This window comes from Trichoderma breve, chromosome 6, assembly GCF_028502605.1.
Source record: "Trichoderma breve strain T069 chromosome 6, whole genome shotgun sequence".
Classification (NCBI taxonomy): domain Eukaryota; kingdom Fungi; phylum Ascomycota; class Sordariomycetes; order Hypocreales; family Hypocreaceae; genus Trichoderma; species Trichoderma breve.
In genome coordinates, this window is record NC_079237.1 from 1,650 (window position 1) to 28,075 (window position 26,426).

Here is a 26,426-nt window from a genome sequence, read left to right on the forward strand (position 1 = left end):
TCCCTTTTATACTAACTTTATATAAGCTTAGTTTATTATATATTAAAAGAGTTTTATAAAATAGAATATAATTTATAATCTTTTAAAAATTTTAATGCATTTGCTATTTTGCATAATTGACTTAAAGTGGACTTCGTACTGTTCTTGCGGCAACTAGAAGTATATTGCTAAATAAAGTATTACATAGTTTTACTCTATACTAATAGTAGAATAGTATATTTAGGAAGAACTCTGCGTTAGTATTGTAATTATAAATGTTGGGTTGTAATAATTATAAATTTTCCCTAATAATACTTGCGGTCTTTTTGTTGTAAACTCCTACAGCTATTACCCTTGGTATTTTCAGCAATAGCAATAAAACCCACTGGCTGTTCTGAGTGTACATCCATAAGTCTTAAGCGTATTGAGCCATATACTCTGGCTCTCTCCGCACCACCCATTACGCTTTCCACTCCGCGCCCTGTATGAATATATTCTGAGTTTGCAACAGTTGTCGAAACATAACCCAGCACGTCCGGTCCACGGACTTTAAAGGTAAGGAACAAGCTCACCAGTGCACACAGCGCCATAGTAGCTGCTGTCACGACGAAGAGCGCTAGCCATTTCCAATGCACTGTATATCTGACATGCTCTATAGAGATAACAGCGGCTGCTGTTTGATTGGAAGCTGGTGCCGTGCCCGATACAAAGCCTCCCATGGTTGACGATGGATTAAAGCTGCCGTACCAATAGGTGTTGATGATTTGTTGTAGACGCGCGGGAACTTCATGCACATCGATATTGGTAAAGTCCAAGCCAGTGGAGCCTCCGAGGCCAGCTTGGTCTGGGTTGAGCAAAAACGCCTCCGTCGTGCTGCTCGAGCTTGCGTGTATACTTTGCCCAACCGACTTCGCCAGCGCCTTGCCAAAATCCAAAAAGGCATCGCCGAAGCTAAGCCCTGTGTAGTTGCTTTCCGGATGCGGCAACTTGGACGGTCGCATAGCCACAACCGTACAGTTTGTGCCGTTGCAAGAGATGGAAGATTCTACGTAGACGGTAGTGATGGGACATTGGGCAACCAGCTTAGCGGAAGCCGTATTTGGGAATGTCTGGAAAGACAGAGTGCGGGCAGGGAAGAAGAAGTCTGTACCGTTGCCAAACGAGGACACGCTGCCAAAGCCACCAAATTGTGTTACGTTGTAGAATCCATCCAGACAGATGTTGAAGCTGTTGGGCGTGGTTGCACAAATCGTCTGGTTGATCCAAGGTTGCGACACCTCAGCACTGGTCGAGACGGTTGAATTTGTGCCAAAGTTTGTTATTGGGAGCCTGCTGTCATTGATAGTGATGTTCTGACAGAACAGCGACAGATACGCTGTCTCAACGTGGAACGTTGTGTTAAGGGCTGCTTGAAGCCCAGAGATTGGAATGCCCAGTAGCGACGAATACACGATGCCGCTTGCGTTTCCTACAAGCAGCCAATCGTCATCTCCATTGGTAAGCTGCGACTTGACAATATCTGGTATCTTGACATTGCCCCAAAGATCGTTATTCGAATTTCGAGTCAGATTCGACTGAAGTAGACATGCATTGTACAGTCCATTCAACGAAGCCGCAAACGTAACCTCCGAATTACTCCCTATAAATGTAGTCCCGGAAGTGCCAGATATGCCGCTACTTGCATTTCTGATAATTGTGTCGAAATAGACCAGCTGGGTATGATTCGTAGCCGCAACTGGCTCGGTTGTGATCATGAGCAGCGCTGCTTGGCTACCCAGTGGCGACATTGCCCAAATGATGGCAAGAATAGCCGTTAGAATATTCAGAGCCTGCAGACTGTAGGTGGTCAACAGAGCACTCCCTAGGGTCAGGCTTCCCATCATCTGCTCAACAAATGCGAGCCGCGTGCCATGCTCGAGGCGCCATGCTGTAAAAGTCCTGATTGCCCGTCCGACGACAGCGGCAAACACGATCGGGAATATGGTGCCAAGCTGTGGAGATCAGCCATCTTGCAAACCTATTGGTAACACGAAGAAGGGAGCAAACCGAACAAGGCTTGCAAAATTTACTGACCTTGAGGGATATTCCATGGATGGTGTTCCATGTCGGCTGGTAGACGATCTGTTTGTCTTTGCGGGCAACAACTGCGCCAAAACCGAGAAGCAGAAGTGAGAAGCATATGAAGAATATGCTTGCTGAGATTCCCTCTAATAAAGCCTTTGTTCTCAAGATGGGAGTAGGGTTACGCCTCAATGGTGTGCCAGGCAAAGGATCCGGGGCTCGCATCTCCCCTCTCGAGTTGTTTCCCTTACCCATTTGCCAAGTCTTTGAGACCTTGGTCAAAATATGTGTCGTGTGTTGATTTTTCTATGACTGCTGATTAGATCATACAAAAGGTGTCCAGATATATATATGCATTACCTTCTCGCTACGAATGCTGATGGCGATCAGTCGTGTCTGCACCACACCTGCCATCGGTACATGTATTGCGTCGAGACAGTTCTAAGATCTAGAAGCGATATAAGGCTCCCCCGGCCCTGGTCCCGATGCAACCCACAGCTCCATTTAAGGGTCAAACGCCGCGAGAGGCTGCATGGCTCCTTCAAGCAAGGGGTAGGTACTTTAGCAATCCTTCCCCAGCACATACATCTGGGTCGCCCTTACGTGAAACGTATTGCCAATGCAGCTACGTATTAATCGACCGAGATACGACGGTTAACACTACGTTCAGCTCAGGAGGCTATGATCGCTGCCTCGCTTAGGATGTCAATCCCGTTGGTGACAACATTCACGGCGAAAAAGAGTCAAGTCCGCTATTAGCATCATAGTGGAGAGGCTGAGCCACAATAACAGGATGTCTATGTAGGCAGAGAAGGAAGTAAAGTAGACTTTGAATAAGTAATATAGTCTCAGTATGTTTTGGCATTCGAAGCTTTCTCTGAACATATTCGGAGTACTGTACATATTGATACAACTTTTGTTACTTTGGTGCTGGGCAGATATTGTTCCTTCCTCCTGCAGACAGGCTCATCAGATCTGTCCGTGCGGACATCAAGACTCAAGCCTAGCAATTGGTCCGGCTCCTACCTATAGTTTGTTATGTACCGATATAATAATACAATCTACCCCAGAGTATCACGCGCATAGAATAGCCGTCTGATGTTGTATTTCCAGCTGACACGTGCAAGGATGGCGAGCTTATGCAAGTCCTCGCTGATGTTGTCCCGATTCGGAGAACACTCTACCCACTCATCCCCGCCTATGACGCTTCCGTGAGTAGGATAGGCCACATTTCCAGCTATTTTGGGCTGTCGCTTGACATGGCATTAGCATACGATACTCGCGGGTTGTTTCATAACATGCAATAGGTTGCAAAAGCTATGAGAAATATGGAAATAGCATGCTTCGACGTCAAAGCTTTTCAGCATTCGTTATGTCCCATGACGAAACGCATTAGTCAATATGGCTAGTCTCTAGTATCACATTTCTTGCTTATTGCAGCATTTGCAATAGGATCTGTGTATTTTGCGTGCCGTGCCGAGGCTGAGCGCGTACCTTTTATTGGAAAAAAGTCATTTCCGTTTTCTTCCTTCTAGTAGCGGCGCTTCATCCTGTCACGTCTTAGTCCTTCTTGGATAAATACATCAAAATTGCGATGAGTCGAGATAAATAGCAGTGGAGTAATCAGGTAAGTCAAAGTCCTCCTGTAGTGTGCCGTTTCGCTGAGTAGCGCTCTCTAGGAACCTCTGTTCAACGTCGCCATGCTCAGTGACGATACCAATTTTGTAACTCCTAGAGATGAAGATTAGAATTCCCTAGTCTATAGGCTTATTTTCGAGATGATAAAAGCTGGTTTGTAACCCTGTTATAATAAAGTTCTATCCTCCAAGCTCTTCTATCGTTATTACATGTACTTAGTCAGAAACACTGTATGGATATCATTATTCACGCAAGTGTACCGCAAGATACAAAGGACCTTTTGCCCAAACAGTAAAAGACCGCTGGTCGTGATGCCATCCACTTTGTTCTGGACAAAGTTCGTAATCAAAGCGGAAAAAAAATCGCGCAACAATAAGCCTCATCTCTGCGTATGCGAGGTTCTTGCCAATGCAGTCTCGTGGACCGTTACTAAAAGGTTTGAAGGCCGATTTGTTATCATTGTTGAATTGGGCATCGTAGTGTGGATGAGCCGGAAGCAACCAACGCTCGGGCACATATGAAGATGCATCTTTGAAGTATTTGGGATTGCGATACGTAGCCCACTGGGAGACGGAGATGTGTGTCTGTCAAAGAACCATCTTGTTAGCATTTCTTTCCCACAATCGCGCGACTACTGATGCACATACTCCGGCAGGAACAAACTGGTCTAGAAGCATGTCGCCGGGGGATACTCGCCAAGGTGTCTCAGCAGCTGGAGGATATATGCGTAATGCTTCTTCGAGACAGGCCTGCAGATATGGCAGCGATGATGCACTACGCATGTTGATGTCATCCTCACTGTTGAAAGTTGAGCGGATTTCCTCCGTTAGTCGCCAGTACGCGGTTGGATTGGATGGCAAATAGAAGAAAAACCCCGAAAGCAGCGTGGCGGTTGTCTCGCTGCCTGCAGTCACAAGAACAGGCGCGGTGGCGAGAATTTCCTCTTGTGTCATTCCTTCTTCTCCTGTCCGTGTCTTGCGAAGCATGTATGTCATGAAGTCGCGACGTCCATCTGCGGGCTCGGGCCCCAAACTCATGCGAGCCAAGGCCTTTTCCACTGCAAGTTGTTGGTTGTATTGCGATATCTTTACCGTTTCATTGCTCGTGAATGTGCGCATCACCGTCTGCAGCGGGGGGTAGTTGGTGGCAAACCAGGTGTAGGAAGCAGCCTGGATGTTCTTGAAGATGTTTCGAACCCACGGATGATAGCCGCTATTTCGCAAACTGTCAAACGAATCCGCGAACGTTAAGTCCCCAATGATGTCAAAGGCCGCGAAATTCAACCAATCTACAATGTTGATCTTGGATCCCTTACCCGCCCGTTCGGACAGACGAGCCATGAGCAAATCAATGTATGAAGCGATGATCCCCTCTTGTTCGACCAAAGCTGACTCGCTAAAGGCGTGACTCAAGTGACGGCGAAGACGGCGATGAACATCACGAGGTGCGGCCAAGATACTCGTCTCATCGCCGTTGAAGAAAAAACCTCTCGGCTTAGGGTATTCGCTTTTACCTGCGCCTCGGTTGGCATAGATTTCAGTCCAGGCGACGGATCCGTCAACAGCTAGGTGATTTGGTCCAACGCGAACAATAGGGCCATATTGGACATGTAGTCTCTCGGCTGTCCGCATCCATTTACCCCGAATGCTGTACGTGTACATGAATGGAAAGTAAGAGACAGAAAGCAGGGATGGGCCAGGAAATCTGGCCAAAGGATGAAACCACAGGCGATAAATACTTATGCTGAGGCAGTACACGAAGATCTACACGGTTTAGTCACGCGAGAAGACACCCTGATCGACTCATTAGAGAGACGTACCAAGAAGAGAGAGAGCCCAACGGCGTCTTTAACGGGCACATGAGAAATGTTTTCCATTACACTCATCACAAAAGAAGTGTTCGTTGTCGGAGGCATGTCGGCATTGAGCATACGCTCTGCTTTTTTGCGCGAGTGGATTATGAAGTTTGGAGGTCAACGATCAAAGAGACAGGTGCCCTTTTCAAGTTCAGAGTCTCTGCTTTTTAATACAGTCAACATGAGTAGTAAATTGGTGGCCTGATGTTTGAGTTTCACTCGCTCGTGCCGCTCATTTAATCGCTGTCCCCTTTAGGCCACGCATCCCAGACCCCGGAGCCAAGAGTCGTGGCACTTTGCTCATCTGTATACAGGGAAGGAGGCATCTCCTTTATCCAGCATTCCGAAGCTCGTTCGGACTGAACGAAGACTGCGTTATCGCCATTGCTATATCATTGCGTTATTGTGTATACAGGAACACGGACTCATCCGGACTTTATGTATTCTAAGCCCGCCTGTCCGGCTAGCGGCATGTCCGCCAGGCATTGGCCGTCAGTTCTGCGGATGATTTTCACAAGTCATTGGCTACTGGTGCCAAAGCCCTTGTCCAGGCAGCTTGGTTGTAGATAGCGGAATCCAAAGTTGTGGCATTCCGTGGCAATCATCTTCTGGAATATCGCGAGCACTTAGTGCGGGTCGGGTCGTCTCTGTGGATAGCGGGTAGATCTACTAGAGCAAGTTCAGACTTCAGATTTACGGAATGCAGACACAGAAGGTAGGTGTGAAGCGCCCAGATATGCAGGGGAATCTGAAGGGGCAGCGGCGAATCGTCCAATAAACAACCTTGGAACCCAAACCTCAATTGTTCATCGACAGACGCCCGTAATATCTAAGCGAGCTCCGTCTAGTTTGAAGACAATACTATCATTTCTCTTGTGAGGGCGCACCTGTCATCACATGTCCGCACCGTGTCTCAACCAGTGATATCCAGCGCCTTGACTAAGAGCTACCTCCTTCGAAGGTGATGGATCCAACGAGAAGTGGCGCTACAAAATCCCTCCTTGCTTATCTTCTAATATGTCCAACGTAGAATCGGAAACGTACTTCCTTATACTATGCCCATCTTGCATACTTGACTCCGCTTGGAAACGACAACATTTGAAAATATCTTTTTGTGGAATCTGGATCTCGTGTAGATATCCTGTTTAAACATGAGCTGCTCAAGCTGTTTCAGGGTAGTACCGTATTCCCTCGCAAAAGTCGACTGTGGATCTCCCATAGTTATACCCAGTTTTGATCGAAAAAAGCAATAAGCTAACTTCCTCACGTTAGCATGTCACCCACTAAAAAACTGCTCACAATCCAGTTTTGCGAGGGGATACGGTAAGGGGAGAGCCGAAGCAGGAATAAGCCCCGGTTTTAATGCGGGTTGCGGACGCAAGGTGCGGACGCAAGGTGCGGATGCAAGGTGCGGGTGCAAGGTGCGGACCTAGATCGTGGAGAAAAGGATCTGACGCCATATACTCGTACATAAAGGTACACGCGGATCGCCCGGCAAGGAATGCAAGTTGCGGATGCACAAAGCGGTGAATTTCCTTATCGTCTCTCCTTGACCCAGCAACTATCATCGCTTGTATTCGTCAAGGCGCGGGGACACCGTTTCGTCACCTACTCAGACTGAGGTCTGCTTCGCGGAATGTTCATTAGCCCTATAACCTGTCTGGCAATGTAGAGACGATGAACCAACCACGAAGAGACTCTGTGAAGGCCCCCGTTGTCTGTCTCCCCTGCCGCAAGCAAAAGCGTAAGTGCGATAAGGCGCTCCCTAGGTGCTCGCTCTGCGTGAGGTAACGTTGGCCTGAAATGGCGTTGCCTCGGGATGAATTGCTAAACAAGCCATTACCTAGGCTCTGTCGAGAATGTAACTACACTGAGGCGGCACCCCCGAACTCTGAACATCTGACGCTATTACGCTCTTACCAGCTTACCCCATTCGCCCCAGCACTAATCCAGGAGAACATTAAGCAGCAGGCGTTTGGTCTTACCGGTGGAGAGAGCGGCTGCCGTGCTTGCTGCATAAAGTATTTCGAATCTATTCACCATTGGTTTCCCGTTTTGTCTAAACCGAAGTTTATGGGGAGACTACCAGAATTGTGTAGAGCTCCCAGTGCAGGGCAGAGCCTTCTTGTGCTGTGCATGCTTCTTCTCAACACTCCTCCGACTGAATCTGGAATATCGGGCCAAGCAAAGTCGCTCTACACTTTAGTAAAAAGCTCAATCGCTCTAATCCAAGCGGGATATGAGGCTTCACTTGAGCTGCTACAGTCTCAGGCACTTGTGAAGCTATTTGAAGTCAGCCACGGTATATATCCAGCGGCTCATGATACAAATATAGCAAACACGATAAGATCATTAGCGTCAACGAGCTATGTGTGGGAGAAGAATCATGAGGGCGGCTTAGTTACAACAGAAGAAGTTGCTCGAATCTGGCAGGCTGTTGTGATACTGAACAGGTCGGTAGATCCTTCTCCGTCACATCTTCTACAATTGAATCAGCTATAGATCAGAGTCTGTGAGTCCCTAAGATTAACATTTGGACAGGTATCTTGGTTTGCGGAACTCGCCAACCATATATCGAACAACAGAAGTACCATCACTCACTCAGTTGTTTGCTACCGATGACTTGAAGAGCGGTATGGTGGGAGCCACGAGGTATGATAAGCAGTTGTTCTTTAAATGAACCTGCACATTGACATCATTGCATAGCGCGGCCGATTTGTCTGCCAGTAAAACACCTCTTGCCAGCCTAGTCGAAGCTTCTCGTCTGCTCGAACAAGCCTTAACTCATGTCAATAATCCCACCATACGCCAGGACTTCAACGCGGCCGAAGCTATTCAATTGATAAAAACCGTCATTGCCTACAAACATGTTTTGACAGAGTCCGAAGTCACATCTCCTAGTCGACTTGCTAGCCAGGTCGATATCTGCAACAGGTAAGCATCTCCTAATACCTTCTCATATGGCGATCATGAAGTAATGTGGCATATCATAGTGCCCTCCTCTCCGTCTTCGAGCTTGGAAATCACCTCAAAATACCCCAGGATATCTCTTGTCACTTTTCTTCGGGATTGTTCCGAGATGCCCTGATAGACGAGGTTGTCAGCGCGGCTAAACAATTTGAGGGAAGCTTGGCGTCTACGAACCTCTCGGATCTCTGTCCATTTTCACTCCACCCGGTCCTCAAAGCGGCAGTAATACTTGCTTCCAGCTCAAGTAATTCTGATGAGTTTCATCGTCGTCAGTCTATAGAGTCTCTCAAAAGTGTCCTACATCACTCAAGTAAGAGGTGGTATATAGCAAGTAAGTTGGATTATCTTGGAGTCTAAACTGGGTGCGATCCGCTGACAATACCAGAGCACTACTTCATGGAATTACAAAGCGTAGACTCGGGAATAGTAACAACATAGTTGCATGCGTGCATCCTAAATCTTTCAAAGAAATCGGCCAAATATGAATGCAGTAAGTATACTTAGCATGCGGACATTATGTCAAACCACTTCTTCACATTGGTATACTTGTCCGTGATGTCCTTGTAGCCAATATCTCTAGCCACCTGGTTGTACGACAGGTGGAAAATGTCAGCAACAGTGAATTCATCACCGCCGATAAAAAAAAATCAAGCTTGGGAGGCCGCAGGTCGTGAAATGGAATGGCGTCGAACGGCGCGAAGTGCAAGCATCTGGAATTAAACGTAGCCCTGTCGAGATAAAAACGGAGCTCCGAGAACACGAGAACAACAGGGCTCTATGGTCTAACGCAAAAAGATAAATCAACAGATAAAACAAATCCGAAAGTACCGCATTAGCTGGGTATGGAGGATACATCGATGTTTGTATAGCTAGCGCCAGCGACATTGGCGGGCACCTTTTCAATGAAGAAGGTCCTCGACTTTGCAAGCCAAACCATGAAGCTTGGCACAGACCAACCAAACGCTGTTCCGACACCACCCTTTGGACCAATGGGAACAAACTGGAAGTCTCCAGGGTCCTGCTTGTATACCTTCTCGGTTAGGGGTGCTTTCACCTTGGCCTTCTTGGTCATGTCAGCCCAGAGCGAGTACCCGAGGGGGGCGATAGCTCGATGAACATCGAGGACGTTTCTCTTCGAGTACGATGCCACGTCGCCAATGGCATAAACGCCAGGTGGAGCACTTGTCACACGCAAGGTCTCAGGGTCGGTGATGACGGATCCCCGGGTATCAAGCCATTCGGCTGGCAAGAAGCTCGTATTAGGTGTACCACCCGTCGCGTCAATGTATAAATCAACCTCCCTGGTGGTGCCATTGTTCAATTCCACCAGCGTGGTACCATTCGCCGTCTTGGACGCAGAAGTAACCTTGGCCATATGCACTGTCTTAACCTTCAACCTGCGCAGGTGTGATTCCGCCGACGTTCCAACTCCCTTGTTCGATAAATTGGAGAGGAGGCGAGTGCTGCCGGAGAATAGGGTGATATCCTTGCCGTGCCAATGGTAGGCAATTTCGCCGGCTGTTTCGACGCCTGTGGGGCCACCGCCGGCGATTAGGATCGTATTTGCCTTGGAAATAGCTGCATTGGTGTCGCAAATAGCGTTGCTTGTGACTGTGTGTGGTCCTTGGAGAGTCCAAAGGGGACTGGCGCTTGTCATCCCTGTGGCGATAATAAGTGAGTCGTATGGGATCTGTATCCTGTTCTCATCGGTATCGGTGACACCCTTGACCGTGACTAGCTTCTTTGAAGGGTCAAGTGCTATGGCTTCGCCTTGGACAAATGCATATAGGTCGCCATAATCTTGAAACGCGCCCGCGAATGGCATTGAGACCTTGCTGACCAGTTCAGGCCGGGCAATGGCGCGAGGGGCACCGACTTTGAAGAAATAGTGAGTCGATGGCGATACAATAGTCAACTTGCACTTCTTGTCGGTGTTGCTCGCCACTGACGGTATAATGTGTCTCAGAATGTAATGACTGATAGCCAACCCGGCAAAGTTGCTGCCGAGAACTACGATGTGATGGGTTGACGAGGACATGATGATAGTGAAGGAAGGCAGATCAATGCATATAATGAGAGTAATGTGGAATTGAAATGCTGGATGGATAGCTATTTCGACAAAACAGCAATAGTAGAGTTGGTATTTATGCCAACGGCTTTGCCTGCCGAACCAACGCATCAGCCCTCCAACGACCCGTTGGTATGTCCCAAGCAGTGATGGTCCGAATTAGAGGTGCTTTGAAATGCTCTTGAGATTGAGAGTTTGTTCCAGAAGTATTAACGTACTGTAGATATCGGCAAACTAAGCCCGCACCCTGCATCCGCATTTTAGGTCCACCCCATGGTGGCGTCATCGCCGACAGTCGGTTGGCAAAGAGATACCACGCGTTACATAGAGATTACTTGTAGATTATTAATATTTAACAAGTAATGATAACCAAAGGGAACCCAAGGTTACAAATTTTATAATAGTGAGGTGGTTTTGATTACCATTATCCTTCAATACTAAATCCAAAATCAATGGCTTTCCCAACTAAAGTAGGGTTGACAAGCTCCTCGACAGCATTGACTAATTCTGTCAGTAAAGAGTCAATGAATGCTATATCTGCCTGATTTCCAACCAATCCAGCATTCAGTCTCCCCTGTCTAAGGAAAGAGACTGCCTTAAGGGGATAAGCCGCGTCACCGTGTGGATTGGAAATATCGACTCTGCAGCTTCCATTGGCAAAAGGCATATGATCAAAATCCTCAAAATCTTGATGGTGAACAATGGAGTCAAAAAAGTTTGCTCCCGAGGACCACTCTGCACACTGTTTAGCTATTTTTTGGAAGCCAACAAAGTCATGAGCAGCAGATTCGGCTGTTTGATTCTGAACGAATCGTAAGAGATCCATTGCGGACCATCCGGGTTTCAAGATGACTCTAATGGGTGCGAACTGATAGCATGGACCCATCACATTCTCTGTGTTCAGTTGGTCAATGTTTCGACCAGATGTTACCCCTCCAAAAGAGACGTCTGATTTGTGAAGTCTACGAGCTATCACCAGAGCAAATGCTGCAGTAAGCACACTAGCTGTGGTAATGCCCTCAGGTGCCTTGGAGACACTGGTTTGTCGTGACAAGAATACGGCTCTGTCTGTATTTGTTGTCGACTGGTCAGGAAGAATTGAAAGCATCGAGCCACTAAGAAGATTACTCCAGTAGTCCAACGATCTTTTTTGTAATCCCTTGTTCTGGATTCGTGCAACATAAGAGCTGAATGGTTCAAAGTTTACCACTTCTTCTCCAGCGTACAATATTTCCAAATCTCGAAGCAATCGAGGCAGGGATACTCCGTCGTATTGGGCATGAGATAAACCTAGGACAAGGCAACCTTTGCCATCTCGGGTTTGGATATAAAACATCCTGACGAAGGACGATCCAAGAAGAAAATCAGACTCGATATCATTAGTGCAAAGGTTCGTGACAAACTCATCGAGGTCTGCATCTGTTGTCTTCATCGTCACTGGAACGTTAATCTCGTCCAAGACAACCTGAAATAGAGTTGAGTTGTGCTCGACAAATACTGTGCGCAAAACCTCATGAGTTTTGACAAGATTTGCACAAGCACTCAGCAGTTTGCTTTGGTCTATTGAGCCCTGGTCGAAGTACAACATCGTGTACTGTATCGATGTGCGTGGCCTCTGAATGGTTGCTCTAACGTCTAATGCCTGTGAATCCGTCACGTTGAATACATCTTTGATGCTCCAGTTGGGATTAGCAAGCTTTGGGCGAATACATTCAGAGAGAAAGAGATCTATGTCGATAGATCCCAACATTGAAAATGGTCTGTAAGACCATGTGTCCTCTTTGAACAATTCGTTGACCTTTAAAACCGTGGCAGCGTCGCGAAGGCGCATGTGCCGAAATACATCTGCTACACTCATTCCATGTCCATTCTTGCGAAGGTTCGACGTCAGTTTCATAACTGATACTGAATCGCCGCCTAGGCGGAAGAAATTATCGTCAACGTCAATTTGATCCAAATTGACATTAAGCACTTCTGCCCACGCGGATCGCAGAATATCTTGCGACGCCGTAAGATTTGCCGGGCTCACGATTTTCGACCATTCTTTCGTGAGACTTTCGCGTAGCTGAGAAGTTATATTCTCAGAGATGTTGGACGCAAGCTGGTTAACTAAGCTGTGATCGACTTTGCCCTGTGTGATGGGCATTTTCTCTACAACGACGTACGCATAAGGCACCATATGCGACGGCAAAGAATTCCGAATGTGTTTGTCAAACCTCTTCAATACCCCAGCAAAGTTGGCAGATATAGTTGCACAGATAGCAGTTTCAAAAGGTTGTGAGCCAGGTACTGCACAACTCACTTTGCACCCTTTTGGTAGCAACTCAACATTGTCCTTATCCAAGGGCTGTTGTTCTATAAACACAATCAGCCCTTCATCTACAGGCTGCTTTTTCTCAATAGGTGACGGGTGGTATAAAGCCGCAGCAGCGATGACAGATGGGGACAGTAACTGAGCGAAATGCGCCTCAAAGTCTGTGATGTCCACCGAATGACCATTGACAGGTACAATGTTTTCAGTTCGACCCACAAACACTAATTTGCCATTGTCTTGTAGCTGAACTATGTCTCCTGTTGCTCGAACTTGACCTGATCGACCGGAAAACTGAGAGCTCCCAGCTAAGAGCCAGGCAGGAGACTCGATCGCTTCAGTGGTGAACAAATGTGGTCCTTCAAGCCAAAGTTCACCAGGGCAACCGATGGGTGATAAAAGGGATGGGTTTTGTGGAATGCACACCCAAGGAACTAGAAATGGAGGATATGTAGATCCTGGTTGTGTTTCTGCGCCTGCCCTAATCTTCCCAGACGCCTGATCGAGAGATACCGGTGGGAGTTGATTGAAGCCCCAAATATTATTCAATTCAGCTTCTGGGAGGCAAGATATCTGGTCGACCCTTTTCCCGAGATCGCTCATAAGGTGTGAACAAGCTGTCTCTAGTTGTGCCATCATTCGTTTCATTTGGCTGATATCTATCAGGCTGCTATCGAAGCTTGCACAGATCCTGAATCCATCAGGGTTCATACCACATGCTAGCATAACGGGATAAGGGTTGAAATATAACGCTTCTCGAACAACATCTCCGTGGGCAAAACCAAGATCGGTGCCGTCGTATTCCAATTCCGGTTGTATAACCAGACCTGTTCCTGCTTCACAAGCATGTTGGGCATCTGGGTGAACCTTTCTGATGTTTTGCATGCCCATGTGTTGATATGGAGTACGAGAGAGAATAGCTTGCTGGACAGCCTTCAAATAATCATTGACGGATTTTGTCCGGTCAATGCGTATTCGGATAGGGACAGTAGCAATCAATGGACCAATAACGCCCTCCACACCAAGCAGTGGAATGTCTCGACCCGTGAGTGTCTCTCCAAAGACGACATCATCGCTATGAGTAAACTGTGAAGCGACTAGGGCCCATGCGCCACGGATAACGGTTGCCAGAGTAAATGGAAAGCCGATAGTTGACTTTATGGTTATTTGATACTCGAAGATGGTGTCCGGGTTTGGTAAAAAGTCTCTGGAGGGTAGACGAGGGAATTGAGGGCCTATTGCACCATCAAGCTCTCTGCTCCAAAACTCTTGCATCGCAATCTGATCGGTGTCGCGAACATACTTGACAAAGTCTCGCATAGTTATGAGTGCTGGATGGTGAGGCAAAGCACTTCCGTGTTGTAATGCTTCGCGAACCTTTCCAAGTATGATCGGTTCTGACCATCCATCGTAGAGTACGTGATGCACAGTCCAAACCATATATTGTTTGCCATCCCCATTGTTATTCACAATAGCATATCGAGCCAGCCTTTGCCCGAGATCCATCCCAATGGCTCTATCGTCTACAAGATACTGATCAAGATCTGTGGGATGTTCCCACGATATCTTCTCTTTGAGAACAACTTGCTGAAGCCCAGGGTCTTGGAGTTGAGCTAAGCGTGTGCGTAAGATGGGGCTCACATCAACAACCGACTCCCATGCTTTTTTCCACTGTTCCAAGTTTACATTAGGCGGGATACAAGCAACACGCTGGGCGATATAAGGCTTCGTCGATTTGAGAGAAAACGTAAACAAAGATTCCTGAGTTGGTGTACAGGGGTAAATATCCTCAATAGCGGCCTCATTTATCCCACAAATGCGTGATGCCTCTAGTCGGGCACTGTCAGCAAGCTGAGATATCATAGAAAACTCCGGAACTGTGATGTTCGCGTCGTAATCGCATATGAAGACAGCATTTGCCATTTCCGAGAGGGTTGGATTGGCAAATGTTCCAGTCACGCTAAGATCCAACCCTCGATCTCTACATGTAGACACCAATCTCATGGCTGCCAGAGAATTGCCACCTAACGCAAAGAAATTGTCTTCCTGGGTGATTTCGTCTGGGTTCAACTTCAGGATGAAAGCCCAAGCCTGTCGTAGGCGTTGCTCAAGGTCACTAAGCGCCCGAGTTGCCGTGCTCTTCGCGTTTTTATCAAGCTGCTTCAAGTCCACTGTGGAACCAAATTCTCTCAGACGCTTTCGATCAATTTTTCCTGATATCAACGTTGGAATAAAGTTGATCGGTATGTATGCGGTTGGAATCATATACCGGGGCAATACTTTCGCCACATCGGTGTTGGCTTTCAACGTTGTTTCGCCCAAATCTCCAGAGAGGCAGGCCAATTCTAACTGGCGATTGTCCCTTGCCTTTCCGACGTGTTGTGTAATGAATACCACTAAAGTCGGTTGGGCCGCGGATCCGGCTGGCGTAATCACCTCAGATATCACGCTGATCTCCGAGGGGAGCCTAGCTTTCAGTTGGCTCTCTATTTCCCCCAACTCAACCCGCTGGCCACGCAACTTGACCTGAGTGTCTTTCCTGCCCATGAAGATGATCTCGCCAGAACTGTCAGGAGCATACTTTCCAAGGTCCCCAGTCTTGTACAGACGGCCTTGGCGGCCGCTATGTTGACCGTGGCCTGATACAAGCCATGACGGATCTTGAATGAACGCAGCGGCAGTCTTTTTGGGATCATTAAGATAGCCTTGCCCAACAATCGGGCCTTCCACAAGCAGCTCACCCACTGCGCCTACCGGCATTAGTGACTCGTGGTCATCTGGGTCCACAATCCAAATAGCGGCGCCATTGCCTGGCCCAATGGTGATGTAGTCCCGATTCGCAGCTGCATTGCTATTCACAGTACAGCCAATGGTGCATTCACAGGGGCCATATCCTATGATAATCCTAGCATACTGGCCCCAAAGCGCAACATCACTGACGGAAGCCGCTTCACCCCCAAGACCCAGTCCTTCGAGCGACGCAATGACGTCCAAGTCTAGTATTCGAGCAACTGAGGGGGTGAGACCCGCGTAGTTCACCTTCATACTTCGCATAGCTGTATTTATGTCGTTGAGTCTGTCTTCATCCGATGGAATGCAGAGACAGCCGCCGTTAGCCAATGTTAGTATCATACTGTCAATACTAACATCGAAGGCGTAGGACGCGAAATCGAGAACCCGGGAATTATTGTTGTAACCAACTGCTTTAGCCCGAGGGAAAGCACTGCTGGAATAGCTGCGGTGGGATACTTGAACTCCCTTGGGAGTGCCTGTACTTCCAGAAGTGAAGATGATGTACATGAGCGTTGATGGATGCACAACCGGTAGAGCGGGAAAGTTTACAAAGTCCTCAAAGCAAGCAAATGTCTCCGCCTCCAAAATAATAAATTCCCCATGTGGGAGGATGTCCGTAGCTAAATTATACTGGTTTCGAGAGACAACCATTGTCTTTGCATTAACTTGTTCTGCCATATTTCGCAAGCGGGCAATCGGAAGTGCTGGGTCCATAAGCACCATTGTTCCTCCGGCTTTCATTACAGCCAGCACAGCAACAACAGTCCATTTTGACTTTTCGAAGCACAGTGGAAGGAATTCGTGTGCTTCAACACCCCGTTCTCTGAGTAAAAGGGCCAGAAGAGACGAGAATCGATCAACTTCGGCGTAAGTCAAGCTGCCGTCCCAAGATAGAATTGCCACCTTGTCTGGAGATTCTTGAGCTCGCCCGGAAACTATATCATGCATGCAGCAGTCGTACGTCTGCGGAAGAGAATGATTCCACTGCCATATTTGATCCATATCGTGCGGGAATGGATGAAGAAAGTCCTCAATAACCGCATCATGATTCGAGATGCACATTCTGATGGTATGGCTCAATGCTTCGGCGTATTGCGTTATTACATATTGAGAAACATTTTCGGAGGTGCGTGCGGGGAGTATCCGGAGATGGCCGTTCATATAATATGTTTCGAGGTATAGGGTACTCTGTTCTCACTCGTGTTAGCTATATGAGATCTCTTTCAACTAGACGCAATTCATTGTCTTACATCATCTTTAGCCTTGTTATTTTCATTGAGCCGGTATTCTGTACTCAATAAGAGAGAAACGGGAGTCGAATATCTCTCAAGAGACTGTAATACGGCCCCAGTCATATACTTGGAGATGGCAATGGTGGCTTGGCCGACAGTACTTTTCAAGTTCCCCAATACTTTATTCGTTGAGAGTTCCCCTCTGGCCAATTCGCCCTCAATCTCAGGCTCTCGTGTTTGATATATCCAGCCACAGTTAGCTTGCCTATCTTCCTTCATCCTCAAAAGGACAATAAGCCATGATAGGACAAGGTATTCATCCTTCATCCCTGTCGGAGTTGATGACTCTTTCGCGGAAAGATTAGGAAGCGCAAAGCTCCCAGGTATGCAGACATTCTCTAAACTGGGCGGCATAATGTGCTTGTATGTCCAGTCTGTAGCTGGCTATAAAATTGTGAGGAAGTCAGATTAGAACAAAGTGATGAAAATGGAAAGAAACAAGCTAATATTCCCTTTAGAGTTATTAGTATAAGATGAATAAAAGATTGAAGTAATCCAGTTGCGCGCCATATAGTTGTGGCTTTGAGCGCGTCTCGCGGCTTTGGAAACAGGGTATTATTACCAAAGTAAACAAGCGGCTCAGCTGAGAACGGCCGAGTCTCTTTGCATACAGCTGCGAGTTGATTCTAGGCGAGCAATCAAAGAACGAAGAGTACAAGTGCCAGTGTTTCTCTCGTAACCATTAAAAAAATACCGCAGAAATACAGAATACATCGCATAGAGTTTCCAGATATACACCTTATACGCCTTACATGGTTGCCAAATAATTCTCACATTTATTCTGCCTTAGTATTTTGACTGATAAAATTCCACAGTACTGTACGCTATTGACACATAACATGGACATCGGCATATTCTTAGCGCTTGCTTTAGAAACTTGTTCTCATGGGAACGGAGCACGCATGTAACAACAGCCAATGTCGCCACACAGTTGATACTAAACTGTAGTATCCACAATGTTCACTAAAACACAGTATTCGGACATTCATCATGCCCCTCCTGCACTACGAGTACTTTGTATGTGCCGTTGGGTCACAGAACCAGACTCTGCGCTGGCTTTACCCGACTCTTGCCGGTAATCCGTGTGTTGGCGGCTTGGCGGGACACGAGATAATCTAATCAGATCCGCCGAGTCTCGTGTTCACGAAGCTAACCATTCCATCTTATCAGATGCAGTAGGCCGGCAATAGTTCCCAGGTTGCCAGGATTTATCACGCCAGCAGTAGTAGATTGCTGTTAGTTTCATCTAGCCATTTATTAACCGGTGAAAATTTTTCTCTAGAGGATCCCGTCCACGGAGCAGACAGATGCATGATGCGATGTCGGATTGTTGCAATGAACCTCGTAACGTATCGGAAACAAGACTGTACAAATTGACCTCTCACATTTCTTTGACACTTGAAAGGTGGAAATTGCAAACGAAAAAGCCCAGACAGTAGCACTCTAGCATTCGACATACTGTCTATTACAAGATGTACATGTACTCAAAATTCTGGTCCAAAGGGGGGCATTCTGGGATTTTACACCATTATGTAGGTATTCGTGCCTGATAAAGTAGCTATACAGGCTAATGGATGCGAATAACAGACAGAAACTCTCGTCACATTTGAATATACATCTAGTGCTACGCGCCAGCCTCATAGCATTCTGTTTGTTGGCGGCCTTGGAGATGGCCTTGCTACAACGTCCTACACCGCAGACATAGTGCGGGCGCTACAGCCAACTGAATGGTCATTCTTCACCCTGAATCTCACATCGTCCTACCAAGCATGGGGTCTTGGACATCTTGACAGAGACACCGATGAGATTGCTCAATGCATAAGATATATCAAGTCTTATAAGAATGCCAAATATGGGCATAGCAAGCTTATCCTTATGGGTCATTCAACGGGTAGTCAGTGTGTAATACACTACCTCAGCAAGCCAAATCCTCACACCTTTGAACCACCCTTTGATCCCGAACTTCAGCATGTCGAGCGCCTAGCTCTTGATGGAGCAATCATGCAGGCAGCAGTGTCTGATAGAGAAGCTATTCAATGGGTCTTGCATCATGGAATTGGCGGCAGGTCACCAAGCCAAGTTAAAGCTGTCTATGAGAAACTAGCAGCGATGGCTAAGGAAGCTGCCGTCAGCGACCCATCTTCTGATACCATGCTACCCATCTCGATGACTTCACAGATTGGATATCCGGCCAATACTCCTCTCAGCAGCCGAAGATTCCTGAGTCTTACCAGTCCGGAAAGTCCCAAGTCACCTAGCGACGACGATTTATTTAGTTCAGATTTGACTGATGAACAACTGGGGAAGACATTTGGAATGATCAACCAACGAGGGCTGTTGAAGCATAAGCTGATGGTCTTATTGTCTGGGGCTGATCAGTCAGTGCCGGATTGGATTAACAAGGAGGAACTGCTGGCTAGATGGAAGAAAGCCACTAATTTGAACAGTTCGGTGGAAATATGGGATGAAGAGCATAGTGGATTGATACCTGGAGCATCCCACGCCTTGAGCAATGATGACCAAGCAGAACCGCGAAAGTTCCTTGTTGGAAAGGTCCTTGGGTATTTGGAGACACTGAACTAAAAGTAAGGGGAAACGATAGTGAGAAAAAAGTTATTATTTGTACCTGAAAAGCTATCCATCCAACGTGAAATACCCATCTTTCTAGGAAACAAGCTCTATATTACTCGGCAACAGACTGGTGCATCACGTTCAACCTATACGTTGGTGATCTCTTGAACAGTTCTTCATGTAGCCCGTAATCGACACATTGACCTGACTCAATAAGGAAAATACGGTCTGCTTTTCTTATTGTGTATAAGCGATGCGCAATTGCGATCACGGTGATTCCTTTCGTTGCCTTCTCAAGACCATCTTGCAATAGCCTTTCTGATTCAGCATCAAGCGCACTCGTCGGCTCGTCTAAAATGAGAAGCTTAGGTTTACGAACGAGAGCCCTTGCGATCGAAAGCCTTTGTTTCTGACCACCCGAAAATTGGTTACCATTAGGTCCACAAAGAGTCTGGTAGCCATTGGGTAAATCTTGAATAACATCATGGATGTTGGCGAGTTTACACGCCTCTTCAATCTCCTTTGCCGAGACGACTTGTCCTGGTCTAGCGCCAAGAGCGATGTTGAACTCGATAGTTCCTTCAAACAGCACATTTTCTTGTGGCACCAAAGCGATTGTATCACGGAAGGATACACCACGGCTAGCTGTCACATCGAAGCCGTCTATTACAACGGATCCGGATTGCGGTGTGTACAAACGTTCGACCAGTGAAATTATTGTAGACTTGCCCGCTCCGCTTGGACCCACGAGAGCACAAAAACTACCGGCAGGAATTTCCATGCTCAATCCTCTCAGCACCTCGACATTTGGACGAGCAGGATATGAGAAGTGTACATTGCGAAACTGTACGGTCGAGGCGATATTGGAGCCTGATTGGATGCTATTCGCCTCAGTTATTGCCTCGAGATCTTTCTCTGCTGAGGGCCCCGTGCTTGACTGCATAAGTTGAGGATCCCCTTGCATTTTTGCCGATCCCATATTGATAAGGCTCAAAATCCTTGCCATTGCAGCCCTGCCACTAGAAAGCTCCGGAGCAAGGGCAAACATTTGACTCCATAGCATTGCGCTGACAAGAAGAGAGAAGACGACGATGAGGAATTGGGTTTGTGTATAGGTACCTGCGAGAATCTGTTTTGATCCCCACCAATAGGCCAATGCATTCACGCAGTTTCCAAGGAAGTAGGTAAGGGCTTGCCAAAAGCTTGCTTGCAGAGTGACTTTGAAGGTCTCTTGACGCGGGCCTTTGAGTGATCGCCGATAAACATTTAGCGTCTCGTGTTCAAGAGACAACGACGAGATTGTCTTTATGGATGCAATTGCTTCCGTGCCAATATCGACAGATTTGCTGTACGCGTTCTCGTGGCGCTCCTCAAAGTTGCCAAGAACGCGGAGCTCCATTAGGCCGGCTCCGAGAAGAAGAGGCACCAATGCTAGGCAAACAAGTGCAATTTTCCACGCAATAATATGCGTCAAGACGATTGCCGCGATGAGGTTAATCGTAATCGAAAATAGGGTGCCAATGACAGAGCCACTAAGTCCAGCTAATGCACTGCCATCCCTGGTAATATAGGAGAGAAGTAAAGCAGGTGTCCGCCCGTTAGATTGGTGCCACTGGAGATCTTGCTCGAACAGCGAGCGGAATGACAAAACTCGCGCTGAGTAAACAATTTGCTCAGAGACCCATCCAAATCCAGTCCAACTGACGATGTTGGCAAATAGCTCGATGATGGCGAGAACAAAGAACATCAGCCCATAAAAGTTGCCGCTTGATCGAATACTCGACGGGCTTTTGCAAATGTCCAAGCTACCCACAGTGTTTCCAAATATTACGGCCTCGCCAGAGAATGCACCACCGACGATAGTAGAGCCGACAAGTGCAGCTGCCACCATAAGAACGTGTGGCCTCAATGCCGGCGCGTATCCTTTGAGTAGTGCCCAGAAAGACATGGGTGGAGTTTCGGGTTCATCTTCTGTCCGGGGGGAAGAGGTTTCTGCATCCTGAGTACCTGAGAGCCGGGAGTCACCCACCTCGTCAAGATCATCGTTTGATACAGTTGCACCACCCTTTTCAGAGACGACATCGAGATCAGTGACTGATGTGCCATCCAGTTTGCCAGAATCGCCTCTTAAGCTGGCGGCTTCGTTCCCATCGGTTGTAGTTGCCAGTGTTTGCAGCTTAACCAGGTCGGCATAAGCGCCACTTTTCTCCATTAAGGCCGAATGGCTTCCCTCCTCCACAACTCGTCCCTTGTGCATGACTATGATGTTGTCTGCATTTTTAATAGTTGACAAGCGATGTGCAATGGTGAGTATGGTCCTGCCACCCGCAATCTTGGAAATAGCCTGTTGGATTTTCTGTTCGCTTCGTGAATCTAAAGCCGCGGTAGCCTCGTCCAAGATCAGAACAGCAGGGTCCTTGACAAGGGCTCTTGCTAGAGCTACTCTCTGTTTTTGGCCACCACTAATGAGTCGACCACTCGATCCCACAAGTGTAGCATATCCATATTGTAGCTTTTCGATGAATGAATCTGCATCTGCAAGGACTGCCGCGTTTCGAGCTAAGGCAACGATTTTGACAACTTGAGGGCCACGTTCCTCTGCTGCAGCCAACAAATCTTTGCCCTCTCTCACTTCGCTTGCAAGATCAGCAAGGCTGGAGCCAAGAAGTATCGACTTCAAATCTGAATGGTCGGATTTGCTGGAATTAACCAAGCCATGCGCAATGTTTTCTAAAATCGAACGATCAAGTAGGGATGGTTCCTGCTGGACCAGGCTTATGAAGCTTCTCATAGTGCGGGTATTGAGATCTTTAATGTTGTAGTTGTCAAGTAAGATCTCTCCTTCGGTAGGGTCAAACAATCTTGTCACGAGACTCGCAACTGTAGACTTGCCACTACCAGAAAGACCGACAATGGCTGTATGCTTCAGGGCGGGAACAGAGATGTTGACTTGGTCGAGGACGATAATCTCTGGCCTGGAAGGATAAGTGAACGATACATTCTTGAGTTCAAAATACCCCGCCACTTGGGTTGGTGTAAGACCGGAAGTGGAAGTGCCATCGATCAACGGTTCACGATCCATATCCTCACGAAGCTTCTCGAAAGAAGCAACAGCCGCCATGAAGAGGTGAACAAACGGCGCAACCTGACTCAAGAGTAATGTAGCTATGAATGCGTGTCAATATTTTCTTCCGCAGCGCCCTGTTAATGTTGATGACGAACCTTCGACTAGAATGAAAATCACTGTGAATGTGGAACCGACTGTGACACCGCCAGACTTGTGGCTGACCAAATCCGCGATACTTTTACTTCCCTGCCAAAAGGCCAAGGCATTTGCAGAATAAGCGACAAAATACAGCACTCCAGATTGAATTCCGATAGCCAGAGCCTTCTTCAAGCCTTCTCGTTTTGACGATTTAAGAGCATCGGAGAACTTCTCTTCCAGGCGGGCGTTGGCACCAAAAGCTTGCACAACGGTGATATTGGAAAGGGCCTCCGAGGCAATTGAAGCAGCTGTGGCGGCATAATCGGACATCAGCCCGGCGTATTTCTCGATGAAGTGGCTTCCAACAAAAGACATCAAGAAATACGCCGGAACTAGTGAGATCAACATGGCAGCCAGGTCATGGTCTTTGACAAAAGCAACGATGTATGCCGTTACAAAAAAGGATACACTCGCGAGACATATTCCCACCTTCTCAGATGTGCCTGAGCGTATTGTCTGGATATCTGCGCTTATTCGAGAGGCGACTTCTCCGGGAGGTAAATTGTCGAAATACGAAGGCTCTTGTCGAAGGAGGTTTTGGAGATAGCGTTCCCTAAGTCTTTGCGCCAACCGAGCACCGTACGTACTCCAACAGAAGAGATGGGCACCTATTAGGACAAATTGCGCAATTGCCAGATAGAATATTGTGAGTATCTTGCTATTGATCCCACCCTGGAGATCTGAGGCAGACCCAGACTCTTCAGTTTCGGCACACGTCGCTGCATTAAAGTCGTTGAGGAGTTGACCGAAGATAACCCCAATCAATGGGAACGGAACACCGGAGGCTATTGCGCACACTGTTCCACAGAAGAGCATCCCAGCATCAAGCCGTGTAGGATTTCCAGCCAATATGAGGCGAGGATAACCTCCAAGCTTGTGTATCAGCCCCATGGCGCCTAGAAGCGAACAATGGTCCCGTAAAACAGAGACTCTGCCACCATTCGCATTGAGCGTGAGCAAACAAAATCACTACTGAGAAAGTGATACAGGGTCAGTGATCAGATAGAACTCGATTATTTATGGAAGATTTTTCTCCTCAATACCTTTTGATTCGAGTCCACTATGCGTTGCGCTTCGAGAGTGATGACATCGCCTCAATAGCACTCCTAGATTCTGAGTTGGTTGTGAAATGTGACACCAGGCCAAGGATGTCAAGACATTAGAACGAGCTCGGAAATTCTTCAGTTATCAACCGATATCGGCTTCTCAAACCCCCTAATTAGATGTAGCAGCTCAACAAGTCAAGCCGCAAGAAAGCGTGAAGAGCTCGGTACTTCCGACGGAGTTCACATGTACGTAAATCGCGAATTTTAGATAGTGCCGCCAAGCAACTTCGTACAGGCCCACACCTCGCGTTAAATTACACCAGCACACGGGCAATGCTTGCTGCATTAGCCAAAATACAGTTGATCCACGCAGCGCGCGACAAGGGGCGAGGCGCATCAGGTTTTCTTCTAGCGCGCGAGTTAGTGGGCGGAGGCGAGACTTGGGTAGGAGAGCAACGTTATGATACCATGGCGAGTATGATGACCTAGGAACGGCGAAAGCGGAGGGTAGAACACGTCTCAGTAAACAAATGGCGGCAATGCCATTCAGTATCTAGCAATATTATAACACAGTTTTCTTCTCCTCTCTTTCTTCAAGGTCAAGACTACGACAGCTCATGAAATGGAGTCATATCATCTTGTGCAATATAACCACGTTGCTACAATACTTGATCAATAAAAAAGTAATTATTTTATTTTAGACAAAACATCTATAGAGTAGGTACGTCGGGGAAGAATGGGCATCGGAAGCAATGATCAGCCTCAGTGGTATGTACTATCCGTAGCGTAAACCTTCACTCAGAGCTTGGCATTCCACGCAGCACGATCAGCGGATTCAAGTGGCCGCTCACGTCCGTCCCAGAAGAGAGGACATAGCTGGAACCACTTCTCCCTACTGCATATAGAGTGCACCGATCGTTTGTGGCCAAGATCGACATATTTGCCAATAGTGAGGCCCTGAGAGTTTTCGTAAGATAAGATAGTCGAGCCAGTTGCTTTGGGTTCCCCAACAACGTTTTCTGTTCGTGGATCATCTAAAAAGCAGTAATGAATGCAACTGGAATACCACGCATTGACACGCTGGGCGCCGCGGAATGAAGCATCGCCAACAAGGGAGTGCCGTCCTCGATCATAGTCCCCCGCATCCCAATGGGCGCCGTAGTGATCCTCCTATAGAAATATGAGAAACGATGAAGAGAAAGATTGCCGGGGTTAATCATGGTCCAAGATAATTCAAATAACGAAAGTACAAAAAAGGATACTTACTTTTGCCCAATACAATTCGTAGTAAGCGAAGCGCGACTCGTCAAAGCGGCCGAATAAGCAAAGAACGTGAGGGTCAAAGTGCAATTTGCGTAGATACTCTCGGTGTTGCTCCAGCGTCCCCGTTTCATTCCATCCCTTGGCAACTCGGGGGTCGTTCTGCCATGTGTTGAAGAGCCTCAAATGTTCATCATCCTGCCAATTGACAGCTTCCAGAGAGAAATGGGCATCAATCTCTGGTATGTACCGACTATAGACTATTGAGCCCGGGCACGGCTTTGGTCGACGTGTCGGATGGCGAGTATAAACGGGCTCGCTTGGAAACTTATTCGTGATTTGGTAGTGCTCAGGCATAGGCGGGTACTGGGCCAAATTTATTCTCAAGGAATCATCAGTACGATCTCCTACAACCCAGATTGGTCGAGGGCCTGTCGGAGAGCCTGCGCCTTGCCAGAATGCACTTCGAAGAATCACTAGCTCGGTCAAAGATGCATTGTCCCCATCTACGCCAATCCGTGGCTTCGGGTGTTCTATTCCAAGACCGGTGTAAGCCAGCTCCCTCGACACCACTTCTTTCCCCTCTCCCAACAAGGTGAGCCTGAAGCATTCCAGTGTCGGATAGGCCAGAAAGATTGCGTGGATCACGTTCCAAATCTGGCCCAGAGTGGGAACTGTATCACCTTTCCACTGGAAGGTAGTCGCCGGACTTCGACGCGCTCTGGCCCATGGGCTGTTGTCGGAAGGGGGTGGGCACTGATCGTCAGGTATTCTTGTCAAGTCTACCCACGAGAGAGTAGCGAGATGCAGCGGTTGCGACAGCGGTTGGCCATTTGTGGGCTCATTATCCAGTATCAAGGCAAGCTCGGTTGGTGCTGTATCGCCAACTGATCGTACTCGGTATGTTGTTAAGAACGGATGCGGGAGTTTTATAAGAGGGTAATTGGTCTTTGCAACAGCAGGGGATGCCATGGCCACTGTTGAAGAGCTTTTGTGGTAGCTTGGTACAGTTTTGGTCCGGGAAAGTTCAACTGCAATAGCGAGGCAAGGTGTATATAAGTAAGGTAGGTACTCAAAGCTAGGTAGATAATGCTAGAGGCGGATACAGCAATGAGACAACGTTGATTATTGACGCCCCAACCAGCTAATTACAGTCAGTCTTTTGTAGAATGCCGGCCTTCTTTTCAATAGTCTTCCATTCGATACGGTGGCTTGGCACTAGTCGGTGACACCAACGATGGCACTAAGGGGCGTCGATTTGTTCGGAAATATAGGTACTGGAATACGAAAGAACATATAAAGTCAGGTAACGGCTGT

The 26,426-nt window shown here is 47.5% G+C and overlaps 8 protein-coding genes across 8 annotated transcripts; 2 read left to right on the plus strand and 6 right to left on the minus strand.

The window, feature by feature from the left end:
• Positions 1-284: 284 nt before the first annotated feature.
• On the minus strand, positions 285-2,295 carry T069G_08914 (uncharacterized protein; the record flags this gene model as incomplete). The annotated part of the gene is made up of 2 exons (XM_056176124.1): positions 285-1,970; positions 2,053-2,295. The coding sequence occupies 2 exons, from the start codon at positions 2,293-2,295 to the stop codon at positions 285-287; spliced, it is 1,929 nt and encodes a 642-aa protein (XP_056024602.1).
• Positions 2,296-3,623: 1,328 nt separating this feature from the next.
• T069G_08915 (cytochrome p450 domain-containing protein) lies at positions 3,624-5,339 on the minus strand (the record flags this gene model as incomplete). The annotated part of the gene is made up of 3 exons (XM_056176125.1): positions 3,624-3,771; positions 3,979-4,262; positions 4,326-5,339. 3 exons carry the CDS (start codon positions 5,337-5,339, stop codon positions 3,624-3,626), a joined length of 1,446 nt encoding a protein of 481 aa, XP_056024603.1.
• A 1,997-nt stretch (positions 5,340-7,336) lies between these two features.
• T069G_08916 (uncharacterized protein) lies at positions 7,337-8,817 on the plus strand (the record flags this gene model as incomplete). Its single annotated transcript, XM_056176126.1, has 7 exons — positions 7,337-7,554; positions 7,633-7,835; positions 7,890-7,986; positions 8,075-8,185; positions 8,240-8,467; positions 8,527-8,725; positions 8,797-8,817. The coding sequence occupies 7 exons, from the start codon at positions 7,337-7,339 to the stop codon at positions 8,815-8,817; spliced, it is 1,077 nt and encodes a 358-aa protein (XP_056024604.1).
• A 518-nt stretch (positions 8,818-9,335) lies between these two features.
• T069G_08917 (pyridine nucleotide-disulfide oxidoreductase domain-containing protein) lies at positions 9,336-10,541 on the minus strand (the record flags this gene model as incomplete). Its single annotated transcript, XM_056176127.1, has 1 exon — positions 9,336-10,541. The coding sequence occupies one exon, from the start codon at positions 10,539-10,541 to the stop codon at positions 9,336-9,338; it is 1,206 nt and encodes a 401-aa protein (XP_056024605.1).
• A 454-nt stretch (positions 10,542-10,995) lies between these two features.
• Positions 10,996-17,321, minus strand: T069G_08918 (AMP-binding enzyme domain-containing protein; the record flags this gene model as incomplete). Its single annotated transcript, XM_056176128.1, has 2 exons — positions 10,996-16,863; positions 16,926-17,321. The coding sequence occupies 2 exons, from the start codon at positions 17,319-17,321 to the stop codon at positions 10,996-10,998; spliced, it is 6,264 nt and encodes a 2,087-aa protein (XP_056024606.1).
• A 1,118-nt stretch (positions 17,322-18,439) lies between these two features.
• On the plus strand, positions 18,440-19,550 carry T069G_08919 (uncharacterized protein; the record flags this gene model as incomplete). The annotated part of the gene is made up of 2 exons (XM_056176129.1): positions 18,440-18,499; positions 18,555-19,550. 2 exons carry the CDS (start codon positions 18,440-18,442, stop codon positions 19,548-19,550), a joined length of 1,056 nt encoding a protein of 351 aa, XP_056024607.1.
• Positions 19,551-19,650: 100 nt separating this feature from the next.
• On the minus strand, positions 19,651-23,694 carry T069G_08920 (ABC transporter transmembrane region domain-containing protein; the record flags this gene model as incomplete). The annotated part of the gene is made up of 5 exons (XM_056176130.1): positions 19,651-20,382; positions 20,440-21,545; positions 21,600-22,139; positions 22,239-22,703; positions 22,761-23,694. The coding sequence occupies 5 exons, from the start codon at positions 23,692-23,694 to the stop codon at positions 19,651-19,653; spliced, it is 3,777 nt and encodes a 1,258-aa protein (XP_056024608.1).
• A 953-nt stretch (positions 23,695-24,647) lies between these two features.
• On the minus strand, positions 24,648-26,081 carry T069G_08921 (acetyltransferase (GNAT) domain-containing protein; the record flags this gene model as incomplete). Its single annotated transcript, XM_056176131.1, has 3 exons — positions 24,648-25,019; positions 25,116-25,475; positions 25,521-26,081. 3 exons carry the CDS (start codon positions 26,079-26,081, stop codon positions 24,648-24,650), a joined length of 1,293 nt encoding a protein of 430 aa, XP_056024609.1.
• Between the last annotated feature and the right edge of the window lie 345 nt (positions 26,082-26,426).